This window comes from Poecilia formosa, unplaced genomic scaffold (genome assembly GCF_000485575.1).
Source record: "Poecilia formosa unplaced genomic scaffold, Poecilia_formosa-5.1.2 Scaffold80, whole genome shotgun sequence".
Lineage (NCBI taxonomy): Eukaryota > Metazoa > Chordata > Actinopteri > Cyprinodontiformes > Poeciliidae > Poecilia > Poecilia formosa.
Window position 1 is genome coordinate 2,273,570 of NW_006800019.1, and position 17,888 is coordinate 2,291,457.

The 17,888-nt window shown below is 42.3% G+C and overlaps 2 protein-coding genes across 5 annotated transcripts; both read right to left on the reverse strand.

Moving 5' to 3' along the window:
• Nucleotide 1: 1 nt before the first annotated feature.
• On the reverse strand, nt 2-9,824 carry inavaa (innate immunity activator a). Of its 3 annotated transcripts, none has more exons than XM_007556714.2 (10): nt 9,716-9,824; nt 5,128-5,219; nt 4,499-4,632; nt 4,238-4,360; nt 3,919-4,153; nt 3,792-3,839; nt 3,431-3,635; nt 3,088-3,237; nt 1,660-2,311; nt 2-649 (listed from the first exon to the last, which is right to left on the reverse strand). In XM_007556714.2, exons 2-10 carry the CDS (start codon nt 5,189-5,191, stop codon nt 557-559), a joined length of 1,704 nt encoding a protein of 567 aa, XP_007556776.1. In that variant the 5' UTR covers nt 5,192-5,219; nt 9,716-9,824; the 3' UTR covers nt 2-556. The 3 variants fall into 3 exon arrangements, with proteins under 3 accessions (XP_007556776.1, XP_016529141.1, XP_016529140.1); XM_016673655.1 differs by lacking the exon at nt 9,716-9,824 and adding an exon at nt 5,636-6,135; XM_016673654.1 differs by lacking the exon at nt 9,716-9,824 and having other exon boundaries at nt 5,128-5,587.
• A 1,339-nt stretch (nt 9,825-11,163) lies between these two features.
• LOC103141197 (protein FAM107B) lies at nt 11,164-16,808 on the reverse strand. Of its 2 annotated transcripts, none has more exons than XM_007556718.2 (5): nt 16,571-16,808; nt 15,072-15,099; nt 13,567-13,717; nt 12,660-12,804; nt 11,164-11,882 (listed from the first exon to the last, which is right to left on the reverse strand). In XM_007556718.2, the coding sequence occupies exons 1-5, from the start codon at nt 16,592-16,594 to the stop codon at nt 11,778-11,780; spliced, it is 453 nt and encodes a 150-aa protein (XP_007556780.1). In that variant the 5' UTR covers nt 16,595-16,808; the 3' UTR covers nt 11,164-11,777. The 2 variants fall into 2 exon arrangements, with proteins under 2 accessions (XP_007556780.1, XP_007556781.1); XM_007556719.2 differs by lacking the exon at nt 16,571-16,808 and adding an exon at nt 15,627-16,343.
• Between the last annotated feature and the right edge of the window lie 1,080 nt (nt 16,809-17,888).

Sequence of the window (17,888 nt, forward strand, 5' to 3'; positions counted from 1 at the left end):
CTTGTTTTTAAATGTTTTATTATAAATATACAAAAAAAAAAATTCTCAACACTCACACAATCATGCGGTTAGTAAGAGCACGGCATACTGCAGTTAAAACATTCATCAAACCACTGTAAAAGGTGTCAGCAAGTCATAAAAATAAAACATTTGGGTAGGTCTAATAAGGTCTCAAAATTGTTATAAATCTATTTTGCAAGGGAAAAACTTAAATAAATATAGTCAAATTATATTAATGTGAAAACCTATAAGACGGCTACAGGAGGTGACGTTTGTGTATAAAAATGTGTGCCAGCCACAAAGGGAAAAAAAAAAAATCTGTGGTCCATTTAACAAATCTTTTAAGATTGCATGAGCCTCGCTTTAGCTACAGTCTAATAAGAGACGACCTAAAATAAATAAAGCTGGCGTTCCACCTTACGTTAAATTATAAATAATTACCATACTGGTACCAACAGGCCCACCTTTTCTGCACCGTGTCAACAATCTCACAGAGAGTCTAAAGTCTCAATAAATACAGAGATAAATAAACGGGAACGAGCTGGACAGGTGCAGGTTACACCTGGCTCACGATTTCAGCGTCCTCGGCCACAAACCACTGGAGTGGAGTCCCGTCTGCGGCTCTCTGGAGGACCAGGTTACCCGAACCCTGAGGAAAAGGCCATCACATCAGTGACACACACTCAGCAGAAGCTATATGTCGTTTCATTTATGTCATGACACGATACAGATGTTCATGCGCCACGCTTTTGCGATTTTCTAATTTCGCCACCACGTCATCTATGTATTTTTAGAGGATCTTATGTGATGGATGAACCCAAGCAGATGGATAATTATACGTCACACCCAGGTGGGAGAATCTGTTAACGTTATCTGTGTGACATTTCTGGAAGTGCAGCAAACTGTGCAGTTCACTACAAGCCAAGTAGACACAGTTACTTGGCTAACATGCTAAACACTATATGTCAACACACCCCACCATCCTGAATACATGACACCCACAGTGAAACATGGTAGTAGCAGAGTCATGCTGTGGGAATGTTTTTATTCAGCCGGGACAGGGAAGCTGGTCAGGGTTGTTGGGAAGATAATCAGGGAGGCTGTGCCCTCGAGTAAAGTTTCTTTGTCACAGAGAACCCCTCCCTCGCACCTTCAGCACCCGGCTCCTCCAGACTAGCAGCAGCAACAATTAGCAAACACCTGGTGGAACTGCGCACCTGCTGAGTTCATCATACAGACTACTTCTCATTCGGTTGTAAATGGCATAATGAAAAGCATAGCTGTGATGATGCGCTGAAGGTGGAGTGACAGAAAAAGTAGGAGCTTCTTAAAGAGACAGGTCAATTTCAAGACATTAAATTACTTTGTCAAATTTCTTTTACATGGGTATTAAAGGTGCCTTACTTTTTAATGAATAATTAAAAATCCAATTCAAATTTAATAGCTGTTGCTACTTTATAGACCCAGAAAAGGAGCATAAATCTAGGCCATAAACGGCTCATTTATGCAAAACTAAACTCATTAAATTTAGTGCGGGTATGTACCAATTTCCTTATAATTACAAAACTGAGATTTTTAGCTCTGCAGACGCAATGCATGGCTACTTATCCCTGTCAGCCACACAGATGTTAACGGTACCAGTGTTTGTTCAGTACCGACCTGTTCAAAGGGGGGCAGGTGAGGAGAGGTCGGGCTCATGACGCTCTGATGTTCTCCGCAGCCCGGCCAGAACTTCTGCAGCTGATTCCTCTGGTGCCAGGACTTCAGCTCCTCTGACACGATCTCCCGGGGCAGCAGCCTGACGGCGTGGTTCGGGTAGTCTTTCAGCGAAGGGGTTCGGACCAGCCTGGTGTACGGTGGGGGGGGCTTCAGGATGCTCCTCTGGCACGGAGTTCCTCTTTGCAGATTGTGAGCCCCTGGAGTCGCGGTCGGGAAGCTCTTCCCCGTGTCCGAGTCTCGAGGCGACAGAGGCCCATTTCCTGGCGTGGGTCTGACCTGTCTGGGGCTGTTGTGGAGGCCGCGGAAACAGGACAGCTCCTTCGTCTGTGCCCCGAAGTGGAATCCGTAAGGCGGTGGGCAGAGCTTGGGAATATCGGTGGGTCTGTCCCTTCCAGGAGAGCAGATGAAGGAGGATGAGGAGTGCTCTGAGCTGCTGTCCTCTGAGCTGCACTGGTACGGCCGTGGAGGGGAGAACTCCGGAGAGCGCGCCACGGTTTCTGGGCCGCACCGCTGCAGAGGCGGGCGGACCCGGCCGCGGCAGCTCTCCGAGCCGAGCCGCTCCATGTCGACAGTCAGCTTCTTTTTGGGAAGTCTGTGGAGACATAAGACAATCAGTGGCTGTAAAAGTACCGGCATAACAAATATGGCAACACATTTTTCCGAGCATCTTTTTTTTTTTATTATTCGGTTGTCGGTTTAGTCTGAGCGTGTTCCTCAAACCAGCTGACTTCCTGTTTGACGACACGTTAAAGAGGAAATTCATGGCTTTTATCACTTGGCTTTGAGTTCTTTTACTTCTGATCTAGCTGAAAATGTTCCGTTTTCATAAATGATGACAAAAAAAAAAGATTAAAAGATAAAACTTTGTTCATCTACTCGGCTTTTCATTCAGCAACAAAAGCTGACTTTCTCTCTTCCGCCGATTACAGCTGCACTTCTCTGATTTTGGAGATAAATCTTCTAACATCTACCTAACTATGTGTGCACTTCCTAACACAGCCATAAAATGACATCCATTGCAGAGACACAGGCTTTGTGAAGGAAATGGCAGAAACTGCTTTTTGTGTATCCTGTATTCACATCACATTAAATGTGGAACCGGGAATGCCTTTTTAAAATTTCTCCTTCGTGAGATTTGAGGCTATTCACAAAAAAATCCATTCCAATGAACCCTACGTCTGCAAAACCTGTCCAGGCATTAAAAGTTAAAACATATGAACATCTCAGACTTCATTATCAATTTAATTCTGACTTGTAAGAATGCTTTTTACGCTTTACTCAAATATAAAGCATACTACAGGAGCCTGCTGCGGTGCACACGTTGTTAGGCTCTGTGAGTGTTACTTTGGACATGAACGGTCTGTTCACCTGAAGGATTGGGAGTACTGTCGGCGTACGAGCAGCTCTGGAGTGGAGGGGGCGCTGGTGGAATGGTTGTTTCGTAAAGCAGAGTTCCTGACGAACTGAGTCAGAGGAATCCTGCAGCTCTCAGCAGACACCGGAGCTCCTGCTGGACTACTGCACACAATAAAGCAGGAACAAAAGCACTCAGAAAGACAACGCATGCTGTTAAAAAAAATCACAAACATGTAGGAGTGTCCACAGTGTAAAGCGGGACGGTGTTTTTGCCCCAACGTCCTTTAAAGACTAACTTTAAAAACCCTGAAGACGCTGAATCGGTACGTCTCAATTTGTCTCAGACCTCTCTTACCTGGACCTGCTTCTGCTAGGTGTTTGAGGTTTTGTCGATCTCTGGTAGGGCTGATCCAGACTGGATTCTTTCCACGGGGAGTTCTGGATTGGGGAGCGTTCGTGCTCCACAGCAGGCGGGCCTGGAGACTGATGAGGCGACTGCAGGGGGTCTGACTCTGAGGTGTCCAACGCTGGAGGTGAGAGTGGGCAAGACGAATCTACATCTGGAGAGAACAGCAAGAAACAACAAAGAAAATGTTTATATCTTACAGTCTAAAAAGGAAATTTATATATAAAAAAATGTAAAGGTCATATTCTGTTTACTTCAGAGTCTGTTTTACAGTGTGGTGTTACCTCGGTAACGGATGTGTAAAACTCACCATCATCCAGAGCCACCACATCAGAAAGGGAGCTGTCATCAGACGTATCTGCAGAGAAGATGAAACATCTTTGTCACACTCCCTGCATTGCGCGGCTCGTCCTCCGGGGGGCAGCGGCTTCACTCACCTTTACTCGGGCTGCTTGAGATGGAGATGCACGGTGAGTTGCACTCGCTCTTGATCCTGTGCTGGAAAACGGCCTCCTGCAGATCCTTCACTTTCTTCTCTTCCCTTTTGCACTGCTGGAGCCGGCTCTTCTTCTGTGGTTTGCTGAGGTTCTCTTCGAGGGAGAGTTTTCGGGCCGCCTCGTAAATCTGCCGCTGGACTGCCAAGTCGGTTTCCAGAGCTTGCAACTCTGGATCCTGGGACAAAGCGAAACATGGAAACTTATTTCACCCCCCCCCTGCTCCATCCACAGCAAGGACCGGCGAGGTGGCGTTTGGTACCTGCTGGTTCTGACGGATCAGACCTTCGTCCAGCTTGAAAGACGCTCCGATCCTCCTCCTGACCCGAGGCGGCTTCTCATCGGGCAGCAGAGGAAAGTCTGAGGGGACTGAGCCAGTCAGTTCCTGTGGAGGCAAAGCAGGACGTCCGACGACGGGACAAGACTAAGTCTCACGATAAGAAGTTAAATATGATGTGACTGTTTAGAGAGAATGTTAGCTAAAACATTGAACTATCTCCTGAGTTTCCAGGGGGTCACTTACCGCCTCCCTGATGCAGAGTTTTCGAAGCTCCAGCAGGCAGAGCTCCAGACGCTCTTCCAGAGACTGATGCTTCAGTTTCAGGACTCTGGTGTGAGTGGTCGGGTCCTTCAACGGAGAGGTGGGGCTGTCTGGGCCTGCAGCAATTACAAACACATCTTAGCTCGGAGGGCGCCGGTAAACCCATTTCCAGAGGTGTTTCTTGGTTTTCATGATGCTGTTTGTTCAATAATGTTTTCCAGAAAACCCAAGGCGTTCACAGAACAGCTGATTTTTTTGTTGTTTTTCTTTTAACTGAGATTAAGTGACACACAGGTGGACTGTTTTTACTAACTAGTTGCACTCGATTTTAATTAGATATTTGAGTAAAGAATGCCCATCCCAAACCATGAGTCATTCTGTTCACACTAGTTTGTGAATAAAGATGTTAAAAACCATGCGTCCTTCTCCTTCTACTCTACACTTCTATGCTACCTTAACTTGCACTATAAAATAAGACTATTGTAGTTTCCATTTGACACGATGTGAAAACGTCGATTCCCAAGCAGCAGTGACTTTATCCTGATTTAATCATGTGAACAATGAAGTGTGAACTGTGCTGATATTGGATTCCTCTTTGGTGTTGTCCTTACCAGAGTGCAAGATAATCCCACTGTCCGTGTCGCTGATCTCTTCTTTGCTCTCAATGGCTGTCATCTTGGCTGTCAGTTCTCAAGTTGATCACCTGTTGAGATAAGCAAAGCGAAATGAGTTGAGAGAAAAATAGGATGGCTCACTTAAGAGAATCTTCCTGCGTTTTCCTGCCACATGGCTTCAAATCTCCTCCCTCTGCTGCTTCACTTAACAAAAGTGAATGACTGGCGGGTGTTCTTTTTACGCCCTTGTCTCCGTCTCCCACCTCCCCCTCCTCTTCATTTTCTCTCCCATGGCCGGTCACAAAAGATGCAGACCCCCGTGGCTGACTCGGCACATGTGCAGGGGTCAATCTGAATCGTGGCGCCATGGTTACGGGGCACGGGGCGACTGGCCAGGGGAGCGTGTCAGCACGGGGCGTTTAAAGAACCTCAAAACCAAAACAGAAAGCAGATGGCAGCGGGAGTGCCCCCACCCCCAGCACCCCCGCCCCCTCCCTTTCTGCACCTGTTCCCCGTCTCTGCACCCCTCCCTCGGTGTCTATTCAACCAGTGTCCCCAGAATCCTCTGGGGGGCTTTGAAGTGGAAGAATGTCCTCGATGAGGCAGCATCTCATCACAAGATCCCTGCACGGCGCGAAGCTTCTCCGTTTCACCCAAACACTCTGCGGAGCTGCTGTTCACGTCCTGCTCGGCTGCATCGCCGCTCCTCAGAGAGCATGTGACTGGTACTCAGCAAGGAGAGGCTGCTGAGCGAGGCAACAACCAGAGAAAAATGGGAAGAACAAGATATTTTTCTGTAGAGCTGAAAGAATTACAGGAGGATTTGAAGGGATCAGAGAGAAAATGTACTCTTCATGTTTTTTTTAATTTTTCTTTTAAACCTGTAGTTCCCAAACCTTTCAGCTTTTCATCCTCATAAGTCACCGGGGAGGAGGTTGTGACCCTGATTTCCACAGAGTTAGTTAAGTAATGGCAGCCAATGTATCACTTTCATCTCAATGTATTACTTTCAAATTTAAGCTTTGAAGACTTTCTGAATCGTGACCCCAAGTGGGGGCGGATGACAAATTTTGAACCCACCAAGTTAAGATATTCAAATGACTTAATAAAGCTAAACATAAGCATGTTTCAAAGTAGCTTCAGCCCAAAGACTAAAAGTTTTAGGATAATCTGGAGCCCCAAGCCAGAAGGGGGCTTAAAAATCTGTCAAGGACAAGTTTGCCACAAAGATTTGTGACATTTCTTAAAACTATTTAGGAATCCTACAAAATTCTTCTTTAAAACTTGATCCAAGTTTTAAACAGTGCTGGCAGCATTATGCTTCAAAGCCTGAGCAATTATGACATTTTATGTTCACAGTTTGCAAAACATCTCAAACTACTGATGGTGTTCTGCGTTTGTAAACACAATGACTTGACGTTCCTCCTCCACCGCGTCTGAAAAGGCTGCACAAAACCAAAAGAATTAAAGCCAGAGAATTAAACTTGTCACTACAACATTAGTTGTTTTTTTTTTTAATAGAAAATGCCAAGTGGCTATTTTTAAGCATAGTGAAAACAAATTTTGTGATTTGGAAAATTGAATTGTCGGCTTACGATTAAACCACGAAACTAGGGGAGTAAATGGACAATGAAACAACGTTAGAAGATCTTTGGTGGTTTACTAATGGGCTCAACAGGAAGAGGGCCCCAAATCATTCTGAGCTCAGGGCCTCGAAAAGTCTTGGGTTGGCCCTGTTTTAAAGCATGACTCTTGTTTTCCTATTAATATCGAGCACAAAGCAGCCTCTGTGTTAATATCAAGTAAACAAACCCTCCAGTCGTCAGAGGTACAGGATGGGAGGAGGGCTGACATAAAGTCAGACAGCATGCAGACTGTCGCTGAAGCTTCAGTGTCTAATCCCCAGCTCCTGTCTGAACTGCTGTGTTTGGAGATTGATATCAGGCCCTTTCCTGTAGCTATGAGGAAGACTCATAGCCCGTGTGAATCAGGATCCTCTGTGACAGGATATTATTGTGCGTCCCACTGCTCCGACCCATTCATTACGGCAGCTCATGTGAACTGACGCAGCCGGCGATCACAATGAGGCAAATGCTCGGCAGCTTGAGTCAGTAAAACAACTCGGCAACAAAAGACCCGTATCAGCCGACCGGGGCCCTCGGAAATCTGCTGCCGCCGCAGTATCTGCTGACAGCTCAGGCTCGTTGGGAAGGAGAGCTGTGTGGAGTTTTAGGCGTGGGGATTTTTTTTGGGGGGGAGGGGGGAGGGATGTTGCTCTTGCAGACACATGGCTCCATGTTGCAGCAATCTCAAAAGCTGAAGACGTCAACACGAATCAAGCCACAGGCTGGGTAGTGTGGGATTTACCCCACTTACACCTCATAAGTGTCTGAAGAGTTTCACAAGAGTTTGTGGTTGGAGGGTCTGGGCTGAGCGAGCGAGTGGCTGAGTGGGAGGATGGGTTTGGGGATGGAGTTGCATCGTATTGCCAAAATGCTGATTTGTCATAGAGTTTGTAGGAACCTGAAGCTGCAGGAGTGTTGAAATAGTTTGGGCAGTCAGAGCCAAAAAACAAAACAAAAAAAAAAACCTAGTTGGGATCCTGGTGATAGCAGTGCCTCCACCCTGCAGACCCCACTGATGGAGTCACAAACATCTTAATTGGTGGGACGGTGCCGTCTTCGCTGATGATGATGATCTGTAAACACGTGGACGGATGAAAGCAAGCCCCGTCCTCACAGTTCACTGGCCCGCGACGGCGTAACATCCACGGAAGTTGATGTTTATGACAAGACATCACGATGCGCACTTACTGTCTCCCAGACTTCCCACACCGCCCTTTCCCATGAGCCCCTCGGAGCTGCGGGCCGCTGGATTGCAGCCACCACCGCTCTGCTCATTACCACTGTGGTCGGGCCTGGAATTACCAACGGGGACCAGTCTCAACTGAGGAAGCAGCGAGGCTCGCATGAAACCAGATCCGGGCCCTGCTGGAACCCTATAATTAAGATTTTCCTGCTGAATGCTGATACTATGCGAGAAAACCCAAACGACTTTACAGCTCACTTTTATTTCAGCCTGACGGAAAGCCAAAATCCATCCAGCAAAAAAAAAAAAAAAAAAAAAAAAACACAGGGGATCCAGCTCCATGCGAACGAAGCACGGGCCGCTGGAGGAGAGAAGTGCATGGACATGGGGGAGCGGCAGAGAAAATGGAGGAGGTGTTGAATTACGAAAGGAAGAGACAGCAAGGAGGCCGTAAAGACAAGAAATTCACAAACTGTTCCTGTGAGCAGCCAACAGCAGTAATAATTAAGCACCGTGCCAGCCTCCTCCCAGTCACCGATGGCCATATGCTCTCCAGACCTCTGTCACAACCCAACGACAACAACCAATAAGAGACTGGAGTCATTGTTCTCCAGAGGCTGACGGATCGAACGCTGTCCCTCTAGGCCAGCGTCCTTTCTGAGGCCTTGGACAGAGCGGCCACTTCAGGTCACCAGTCGGATGGAGTTACAGCTCAGCAGTCACAAAAAATAAAGACAAAAGAGGCAGGGCGCTCCAGTGGCAGTAATAACAGCACAGAGGTGTTGGGGGACAACACTTCCCGTCTGTTAACATGTGGAATAGAGGAGATCTTGTTTATTCTGCTGCTGAGGAGACAAACAGGCACAAACAAAACCGCCTGTTGCTCCACAGGAGTCCTAGAGAGTGAAAACATCCAAATTTCATTCGGCAGACAGCAAACAGTGACTAACTCACATTTATTTACAGCACAATTTGACCACCCTGTTTTATTTTTATTGCTTTTGGCTGATTCAACTGTTCCAAGCAGGATTAAAATAAATAAATAAATAAATCCTTCGATGGGCGTAGATTATACAAACAAGATGAGTAGGATGGAATGAGAAATAACTTGGGTGCATCTAATTTATTGACTAATAGCTGCGCAAACTTGTTTCTTAAAGTTTTTGCACACTTTTAATAGTTTGCTCTGTTTTTGTGCGGATACCACAAAATGCACAATCATTTTCTACATAATGCACTGTTGTAAATATGTGTTCCAAGGCTGTTGTATTATATGTTTTCTGCCTTTCTGGAACAAATTACCCGAAAAAGTGTTAAAACTGATGTTTTAATATAAATATTAATACAAAAAAAGTGCTGATTCAATACTCAGCGTTTAAAATAATCAAAGGTCAACATAAATACACAACAAGTAATGGAACCCTGTGTAGATCCTAAGTGCTAATATACTAAGAGGAGACATCATATTGACTTCTAGCGATTGCAATCCACTCTGTAGAGTTAAAAATGGCTATAAAATGTAAATTACGACTGTTGGCCTTCATTTAGACAAATTGCATGTTGTTAAAAGTCTAATATAACCAGGCTCGCTGTATGAAAGTTTATTTCTCCGATTTAAAAAGTTCTTATACCTCCAGTTTCCAACAGTTTAATTCCCTTAGTTAACATTAAGCTACTTAAAGAGCTCAAACTTTGCCCTCCTCGTCCTTTTCATGGATTCTTCCGGTCGTACCGTTTAGATTTTGTTATTAAGCTACAGAAAATAGTTTTTTCCTACCAGGTAGTTTGTGTTGTTCTCCTCTACAGCATCCTCTCTGCAGCCACAGCAGCTTTAAAGACTTTCTCCTCTCCGGCTGGATGTGAGGAGCTCTTGGGACATCTGCTCAGGCAGGACAACTCCACTCCCCACGAGGGGGGGGGAATCATCCGGACTCATATTTAAACAAATAATAGTTCTTACAAAGCGACTATTACAAATATAACATCTCCTTTTACTATTTTTGATAAGCTTTATTTTACAATTGTAGGTACTTTGAATTATCTGTGCATATACTTTTGTTTTAACCTCATCCTCACCCCTACTGCTGTTTGAAATGGTTTCGTCCAGCTCCGCTGACTTCCCAGGCACGCGTCTGTCTGCAGAGAAGTGGAGGGGGCTTTTAATTGAAAAGAGGCACAAAAGAAGAAGAGTGGGTCTGAGGTAGACACTAGTTTCACTGAAACACGAACAGCTGGCGAGTAAGTAGTGGGAAATAATAAAGCCCTAACCTCGTTTCTTTACCGTGGCGGTGAAAGGTCTTCACTGGGTTTAAGCTACTTTACGTAAACAAATGGAGCCCAAATTGCTCGACTCCAACATTTAATTGGGATAATATAAATAATTATAATAACATCAACTTAAAACACATTTACGATTTTTCTACAGATTTTAGTGGACCAGTTTTCTTTGCAGACATTTATTTCCAGGACTTAACAAATGGAGCTAAAAGCTGTGCGTCATTATGTAATAATTTAAACTTTCAAAGTCACAATTACAAGACTCAGTCATATATACTGCTCAAAAAAATAAAGGGAACATTTCACTTTAATTTTGTGTGTGGCTCCAAATCCAGGCCTCCATTGGTTAATAAATTTGATTTCCATTGATGATTTTTGTGTGATTTTGTTGTCAGCACATTCAACTTTGTACAGAACAAAGTATTCAGTGAGAATATTTCATTCATTCAGATCTAGGATGTTATTTGAGTGTTCCCTTTATTTTTTATATATATATATATATATATATATATATATATATATATATATATATATCGCTAACTATGTGATTCAAAGTTACAAAGTTATAATTCTTTGTTTAAACTCACACTATCAGATTCAGTCATGATTATGAGGTTCAAAGAATTATTCAATGAATTATGTCTTGAATTTGCCGCTGAAATGCTCCAAAAAATAACTCTACAAGATCGATTTGGACCCTCAGCTGGAGCCGTCTGTGACCATCCAGAACGTCTCCAGTGCTTTAACTAGACCCTGGGGCATTCCCAGCTTACACATTCCTGAAAGCCTCCAGCAGATGGCCGGTCCTTTCTCCTCTCAACCTACGATGGAATGAAAAGATTAGCTAATTAAACGAAGTCCCACATCCCTGTGAAAGAACCAGGAAAGTCCAGAGGGACAGGAGCTGCCTGCAAATCAATGCTGCTTTCAATAGCTCTGGTACAGAAGTCCAAACCATAAAACCTTTTATTTCCACATCACTCTCTCTCTCTCTCACACACACACAGACAAACTAAAAATCAAAAACCCATGACAGAAACAAGTAAACAAACTTATATTTTTTGTAATGTTGGGAGTTACTAATATAAAACAGTACTGTTGAAAATATTTCTTTTAAGGGATCTGATACAACTTGACATGATGATATTATGACTGAAACAGAAAACTGACGATGGGACAGGCAAGTTAGTTAGCATAAAAAACATAAAAAACATTCAGAATCAGAACATTGTTGCCTTCATTCAGCCAATAATGTTATTTTTACTAAAAATCCATGATTTTTAGTAAAAAAAAAAAAAGAAAAAGAAAAGAAAAACAACTGAGTACTTCACCCCTCACCAAGAACAAAACTGTGAATGAGTTGGAAAAAAAAAATCTTTTTTTTAAAAGATGGACAAAGTTTTAGCCTCCAGAAATAAATTTTTCATTACAATTAGCAGCGGATTAGCAAATGTTAAATTACACCGGTGTCTCTGGTTTGTTGTTGCAGCTCAGCAGGCTGTGAGCAGAAAACGTTTTTAGGGCCACAACGGTGAGAGGGCGCACTGGCAGATGGGAGCAGGTCAGGGCTGATCGAACGTCTGCGTGCGCCTCAGGTTTTCTCTGACGCGAACAAACTCTGGGATCTTGTTCTGGTTTTCCCGCTGCCTTATCTCCTCCTGCTCATACTGTAAAAACAAGTTGAGTTGGACGCAGAGAAAAGAAAAAAAGCAAATAACTTTGACATGAAATTTTGTCGAAAAATTCCACAAATTTCAATGTTTTTTGACACAGAGATTACGTGGGATAGACAAACACAAAGTAGGATGGGATTGTGAAGCGGAAGGAAAATAATATGCGAGTTTCCATATCATTTACTGGCTTTTTTTAAGTAATGACATCTGCAACTATTTAGGTTTATGTCTCAATTAGCATTCATTTTTAAGTGTCAGCAGAGATTCTCCATTGAATCTACACTTTGACTAGACCATTCTAACACATGATTAAACTTTGGTCCTGGTTTTCTTCCAGTATTGCAAATCAACTCATGTCGATTCAGCTCGCTATAGCAATCATCTTGCTGTGTTTGCTGTTGTTAATTTTTCTAGGACGATGAATTGAACGATTCTCCACGAGGAGTTCAAAGCTTGGGATATTGTTTTATGACCCAACCACAATTGGTTTATGCTAAATTACAGAAGGGCCAGCTTTCTGCTTATTAATCAAGTGGCTTCAGAAATAATTTGGATCTATCAGACATAAGAGTGGTGAATTGAAACGCACAGCACAATTTCTAGACTTTAATTTGGAAAGAAAAAAAAACATTGCCACTTCCACTTCACGATTGGATTCTAATTTGTTTTTGACGTTCATTTAAAAGCCCAATAAACTGAACACATTTTGTGCGGCGCTGCACAGATAAGCAGTCTGGGGAGTCACGTCTCGGCGGTCTCTGAGCTCCTGACCTCTTGCAGCTTCTGTTGCCTCTTTCGGAGCTCCGTCTCCAGGTCGGAGGGCCGTCGTTGGGCCATCTCCTCCTCCCTGTGCAGCTCCAGTCTGCGCTGCTCCAGAACCCGCTTCAGTTCTGGCTTCTCCTCCAGCAGCAGGCCCCTGAGCAGCCACAACCGTAGAGTGTTCACTCAGACAAGAAACAGCCAGACACGCTCACGGCAACATGCAGCCGGTGTTTGACCGAGGGCCAGCCCACGATGTGACCAAATTTGAAGGCAGATTAGGGCAGTTTCTGGCATGAGAGCCCAGAAATTGTTGTGATCTGTGTTTTCTGTGTATTTATTTTGTGGTTTTTCTGTGTTTATTAGTCTGTTCCCCTGTGAGTCTCCGTCTTCCCTGTTGATTGATCCCAGCTGTGTCTCGTTTCTTTGATTACCCTCCCAGTGCATTTAGTCCCACCTGTTCTCTTTGTCTCTTGTCGGATCCTCGTCGTGTAATGTCGTCGTGTGTTCGTCATACGTTGTCTGCCAGTTCCTTGTGTTCCCTGTGCTGCCATTGTTGGATTTCATTTGGATTTATCATTAAAACCACCTTTCATCTTCCTCCTGGGTCAGCCCGAGTCTTCCCTCACCTTCCCAAACCCATAGATCATGACAGTAATAAATTTGAATTAACACAAGACAGGTTGACAAACACACCACTGGCACACATGCTAAGAGAAAACTTCATAGTTGGAAAGTTATGCTGACAGTCCAACATCAACACATTTATTTAAAGCCTTTTATTCACAAATCTTTCACTTTCATCTAAGGCAAAGTGACTGATGTGATAATCAGGCAGCACAGATTTTATTTATTTTTTTTTCTTTTTACTGCTGTTGTTGGCTCACTGGCACTACTTGGCTGGTTTTACTTCACTTACCGTTTGTGGCTGAGCAGCAGCTCCCGGTGGAGGTGCTGGTAGCTCGGCGTCTCTGCTGAGGAGCCGTTGATTTTTCTGAGCTGAATGATTTCAGATCCGCTGCCGTCGGCTGCAGAATTATGAGGCAGAGGCAAAGGTCCAGCGGGCATCTCTAAGGAACAGTTGAGAAGATTTCAAAGTTAGCGCTTAGACAGCTTGGAAATGCTAAAACCATGCTTAGTTTGACTGTGCACTAGAATAAACTTGCAGATTGTAGTGTTCTAATTTAGTAGTAAATGATAAAAATAACTTTATCTATTACCAGTCTAACACCCACCTTGTTTTATTGCTAGATTAGTTACTTGGCTCAGTCCATGCCTCAAATCCAGTACACACACAAAAAAATGAAATAAATAAAAATGTCACCTAAATTTTGTTTTCTCTGCCAATTTCTTTTAGTATTAGCCAAATATTTCCCTCCCGCTGTGTCATGTTTAAGGTTAAAAAGATTAATCAGATTGATTACTGAAATACTTGTTAGCTAATTTAATAATCGCTTAATCATTAACTGGACTTTACAGACTCAGAAAAAGGACATTTGGTGAAAGAACAACATATTCAGAGCAGTAATTGAGCCAAAACTGTACGACTATATGTACATTTGAGATTAAAAAAACCTTCATCTGTAAATATTTTCCACCCAGGAGCAGCAGTTTTAGCATTACCCAGTTCATATTCTGTCATGAAAATCTCCAGTTAAATGGCTTCATTAATTGGTTAATGCAAAATATAATCAGTCCTACATTGTATTGATATTAAGTTGATAAGAAAGGGCTGAACTTTTCACATGTTTATGTTAAAAGTATTTCTTTGCATACTTTAGCATTTTAATAACTCTAGATGTACTAAATGATGTTATTGTATTTTAGGCAATAACATTATTACTTTTTTACTTTAAAAGAGGAATGAAGGTATTTGTTTACATTTTTAAGTGTTTTTGATATTATCAAAGAAGCGCATTTAAATCTACAGATTAAATGAAAAATCTGCAGAATTTGCCAAAAATGCGATTAATCAGTAGAATAATCAATAGAGTGATTGATAACTAAAATAGTTATGGCCCAACTCATATTTACACTATGTAACAGTTTTTTTTACATACATAAACTAATTTTTCTCCTTTATCATGTGGCGACTGTCAGTGTTCATCACTAACTGCCAGGTCCACAGTCCCCCATATTTTACAGTAACATAATAAACAAAGCCACCCTCCACAGACACAGGAGCACTTTTATATTCAACATATAAGGGAATTTAAGAGAGGCAAAAGCAGGTTTCTAATTTTATCTAGTATTTATTCGTGCCCATGCATATCTTTCTCCTTCATAGTGTGCAACACTTTTTGCATAAAAAAACATTCTGATATGGCTTTTAGTTGTTGTTTACCACCACAAGACAACCAGTGCCCACCCCCCTTTTTGGCCCTTTGAAAATACTTTGCACCCCGTGCTCGTGCTTTTTGATACCTCTTTTGTAATTTCCATATCCTGGTTTCTGTGAAAATTGAAATGAGAGAGAGAGAAAGAGAGAGACAGACAGAAAACAATCAGGTTAATAATATTTCTGGTAAATTATTATTATTATTATTATTATTATTTTCTTTTTTTACAATCTAACACAGTGTAAAGCATGGTTCTGCTCTGCCGAGCCGGAAGGGTAGAGTTAAATCATCTCTGTTTCGTGCATCTTCTTGGATAAAAGATATAATTAGATAAAGGCTAAAAAAGACAGCGGCTGCCGTGCTGCTTAAGCAGTTCAGCTTTGTTTACAGAGGTGATATAACAGGCCTCGTCACGGGCGCGTGTCGCTTTGGTCCGTCGGTGTTCACACAAAGCAAGAATATAGTTTACATATTCCTCATGTATTCCAGAGCCAAACAAAGCAGCATACCATATAAAAGCCTCTGTTACACAATCAGACAGTGACCCGAAGCCCGTGCTTCGGGTCACTGGTTATCAGGTTATCCTTCAGATAACCTGAAGGAAGAGGATCACGCCAAGCGGACGGCAGATGGTACTTACTGTCTGAGCAGCCAGCTTCAAAGTCGGAGCAACCAATTGGTTTTGTTGTTGAAGAAGTTTCTGTGGAAAACTGCCCCGTTGCTGAGCATAGTAATCCTCTGGCTTTTTGTCTCCAGGGATTGTGCCTTTCACTTTTTCTATCGCGGTCACACACACACACACATACACACAGTAACCCTCCCTATCCTGTTTCTCCCCGAGGACCGCTGCTAGAAAGCTGAGCTGAGAGATAAAGTGTCAGGTGTCTGATCTGATAGAAGTCATTGTTCCAGCCCAAACCTGAGAGAGTCCCACAGATAATGTAGTCCGTCTGATTTACATCTTTTGATGACAGGGAAACATGGCATTGGAGCAAACTGAGGATCTAATTTAGCAAAAACAAAAAATGGACAGAGTAACACATCCAGTGGGTTTTGGTTCTTTGGATAAGCATGCGATGAGGCTGAAAAGCTGAAATTTGAATGTATTTGTTTATTTTAAAAGACTTGGAAAAAAGAAAACATCCTGGTGTGCAGTTGTAATGCCATGCCGACAGCCTCATTATGTTCGGTAGGTTAAAAATAAAGTTAGGTTAGCTATGTTTTTTATGCTAAATTACTAGTATAAGTTCTCCAGTACAACAAATCAAATCAAGGGATTATGTGGATTATTAAAAGGACAATACACATCTAATTTTTTTAAGATATTGATTAAAAACAGCAGCACAGGTAGTAGCCTACTATTCAAACACGTCATTACACAAGGAACAGATGTAATATTTTCTTTCATCCTTTTCTCAGTAACATAAAAGTTTCTGCACAGATATCAGTCTAAACCATTACTGCAACTCCATGTGAAATGACCAAAAGTCAGCCAAACGTCAGGCAGATGGTCACTGGACCAGACGCTGACCTCTCCCTTTCCTCCGCAACTGGGATCTAAGAAAACAGCCGGCAGTAACTCACTTTTTTAACACCTGATCCATCCATGGCAGGATATGATGGAGCTCCACTGTTTTCCCCGTCCCAGTCACGGTGCTTCAGGTTCAATCCATCATTAAAAGGAGTCCCACGACATCGTTCAGTCCGATCTGTTTCTTTCCTCCATTCCAGGTCACCATGTCATTGTTGGTGAAGGACCCAAAGGTTCGGTGCGCTGCTAGCAGGATTCGGTGGTAGTGGACTCTAAAATCTTATTACACCATTCAAGATTACCTCACAACCCCCCACAGGGCTCACAATCCCAGATAAGTTAATTACCTCAGACGCAAATACAGCTTAAAACTAATGTGGGGCTGGGCTATTATCAGTTGACTCCTCTCTCAAAGAACAGCAGCGGCTACCTGGTAAATGTGGCTTTTGGGCTGGAACAATTAACCTCTCCCTTAAGTCTCTACACCAAGTTAAAGATGGTAAAATCCTTTCTAACGTTGCTGTTCTGTTGCAAATCCCAAACGTTTTGGTATGCTCTGTGTTAAAGTTGAATTGATGATGTGTTTTCTCAAATTGAATTGAAAATACTGATAAGAGGAAAATGATTCGGCAGATGTAATGTGTGTTGACATCTTGTCAGGCCTGTTTTCTGGCTCTGTTGACTGATATTTTCTACAGCAAACAACTAAGCAAATGATTCCATTCTCTAAGGCATTATTATATTTTACTGCATACTTGTATGGTGGTATGTATTTGGCATTACGCTGCTGCTTCTTTTTTTAAAAATATGTATATTTTTAAAAATGACATAATTCCCTTGTAGATAGAACAGTTTTCTAATTTTCTTTCTTTATCATAATAGTTATTCCCAAATAATTAGCCCAAATACTTGTAATTAGATGCTGTTTATATACTTTTGCATCTTAATAGTTTTTGTGCCTTTTTATTACAAAAGAAAAAATAGTTATGTTTTATTTTTAATTATTCTTTCTCCCATTAAGTTTTGACTTTTCACATATTTTATATATCGATGTCCTTTGCAAACGCCGATATAAAGTCAGAAATACATTTATTTTTACACCAATAAAGGAATAAAAGTTTTATGTTTTATTGTGGTTGGATGTACTGTGGTTTACTGTATCAAATTCATCTCATGTATTTTGTTTTTGTTTGTTTTTACTTTCTATAGAACTCAAAATTCTTAGTATGATTTTTTTTTTAAGTAAACAAAAATAATTAAAAAGAAATTAAATCAGGTTGTTGTTCTCATCAATGACCACAAGAGGGCAATGTCCTACAGTTTGTTACTTATGTCCCATAATTCCACGCGGCCGTTACCTTTTAATCCGGT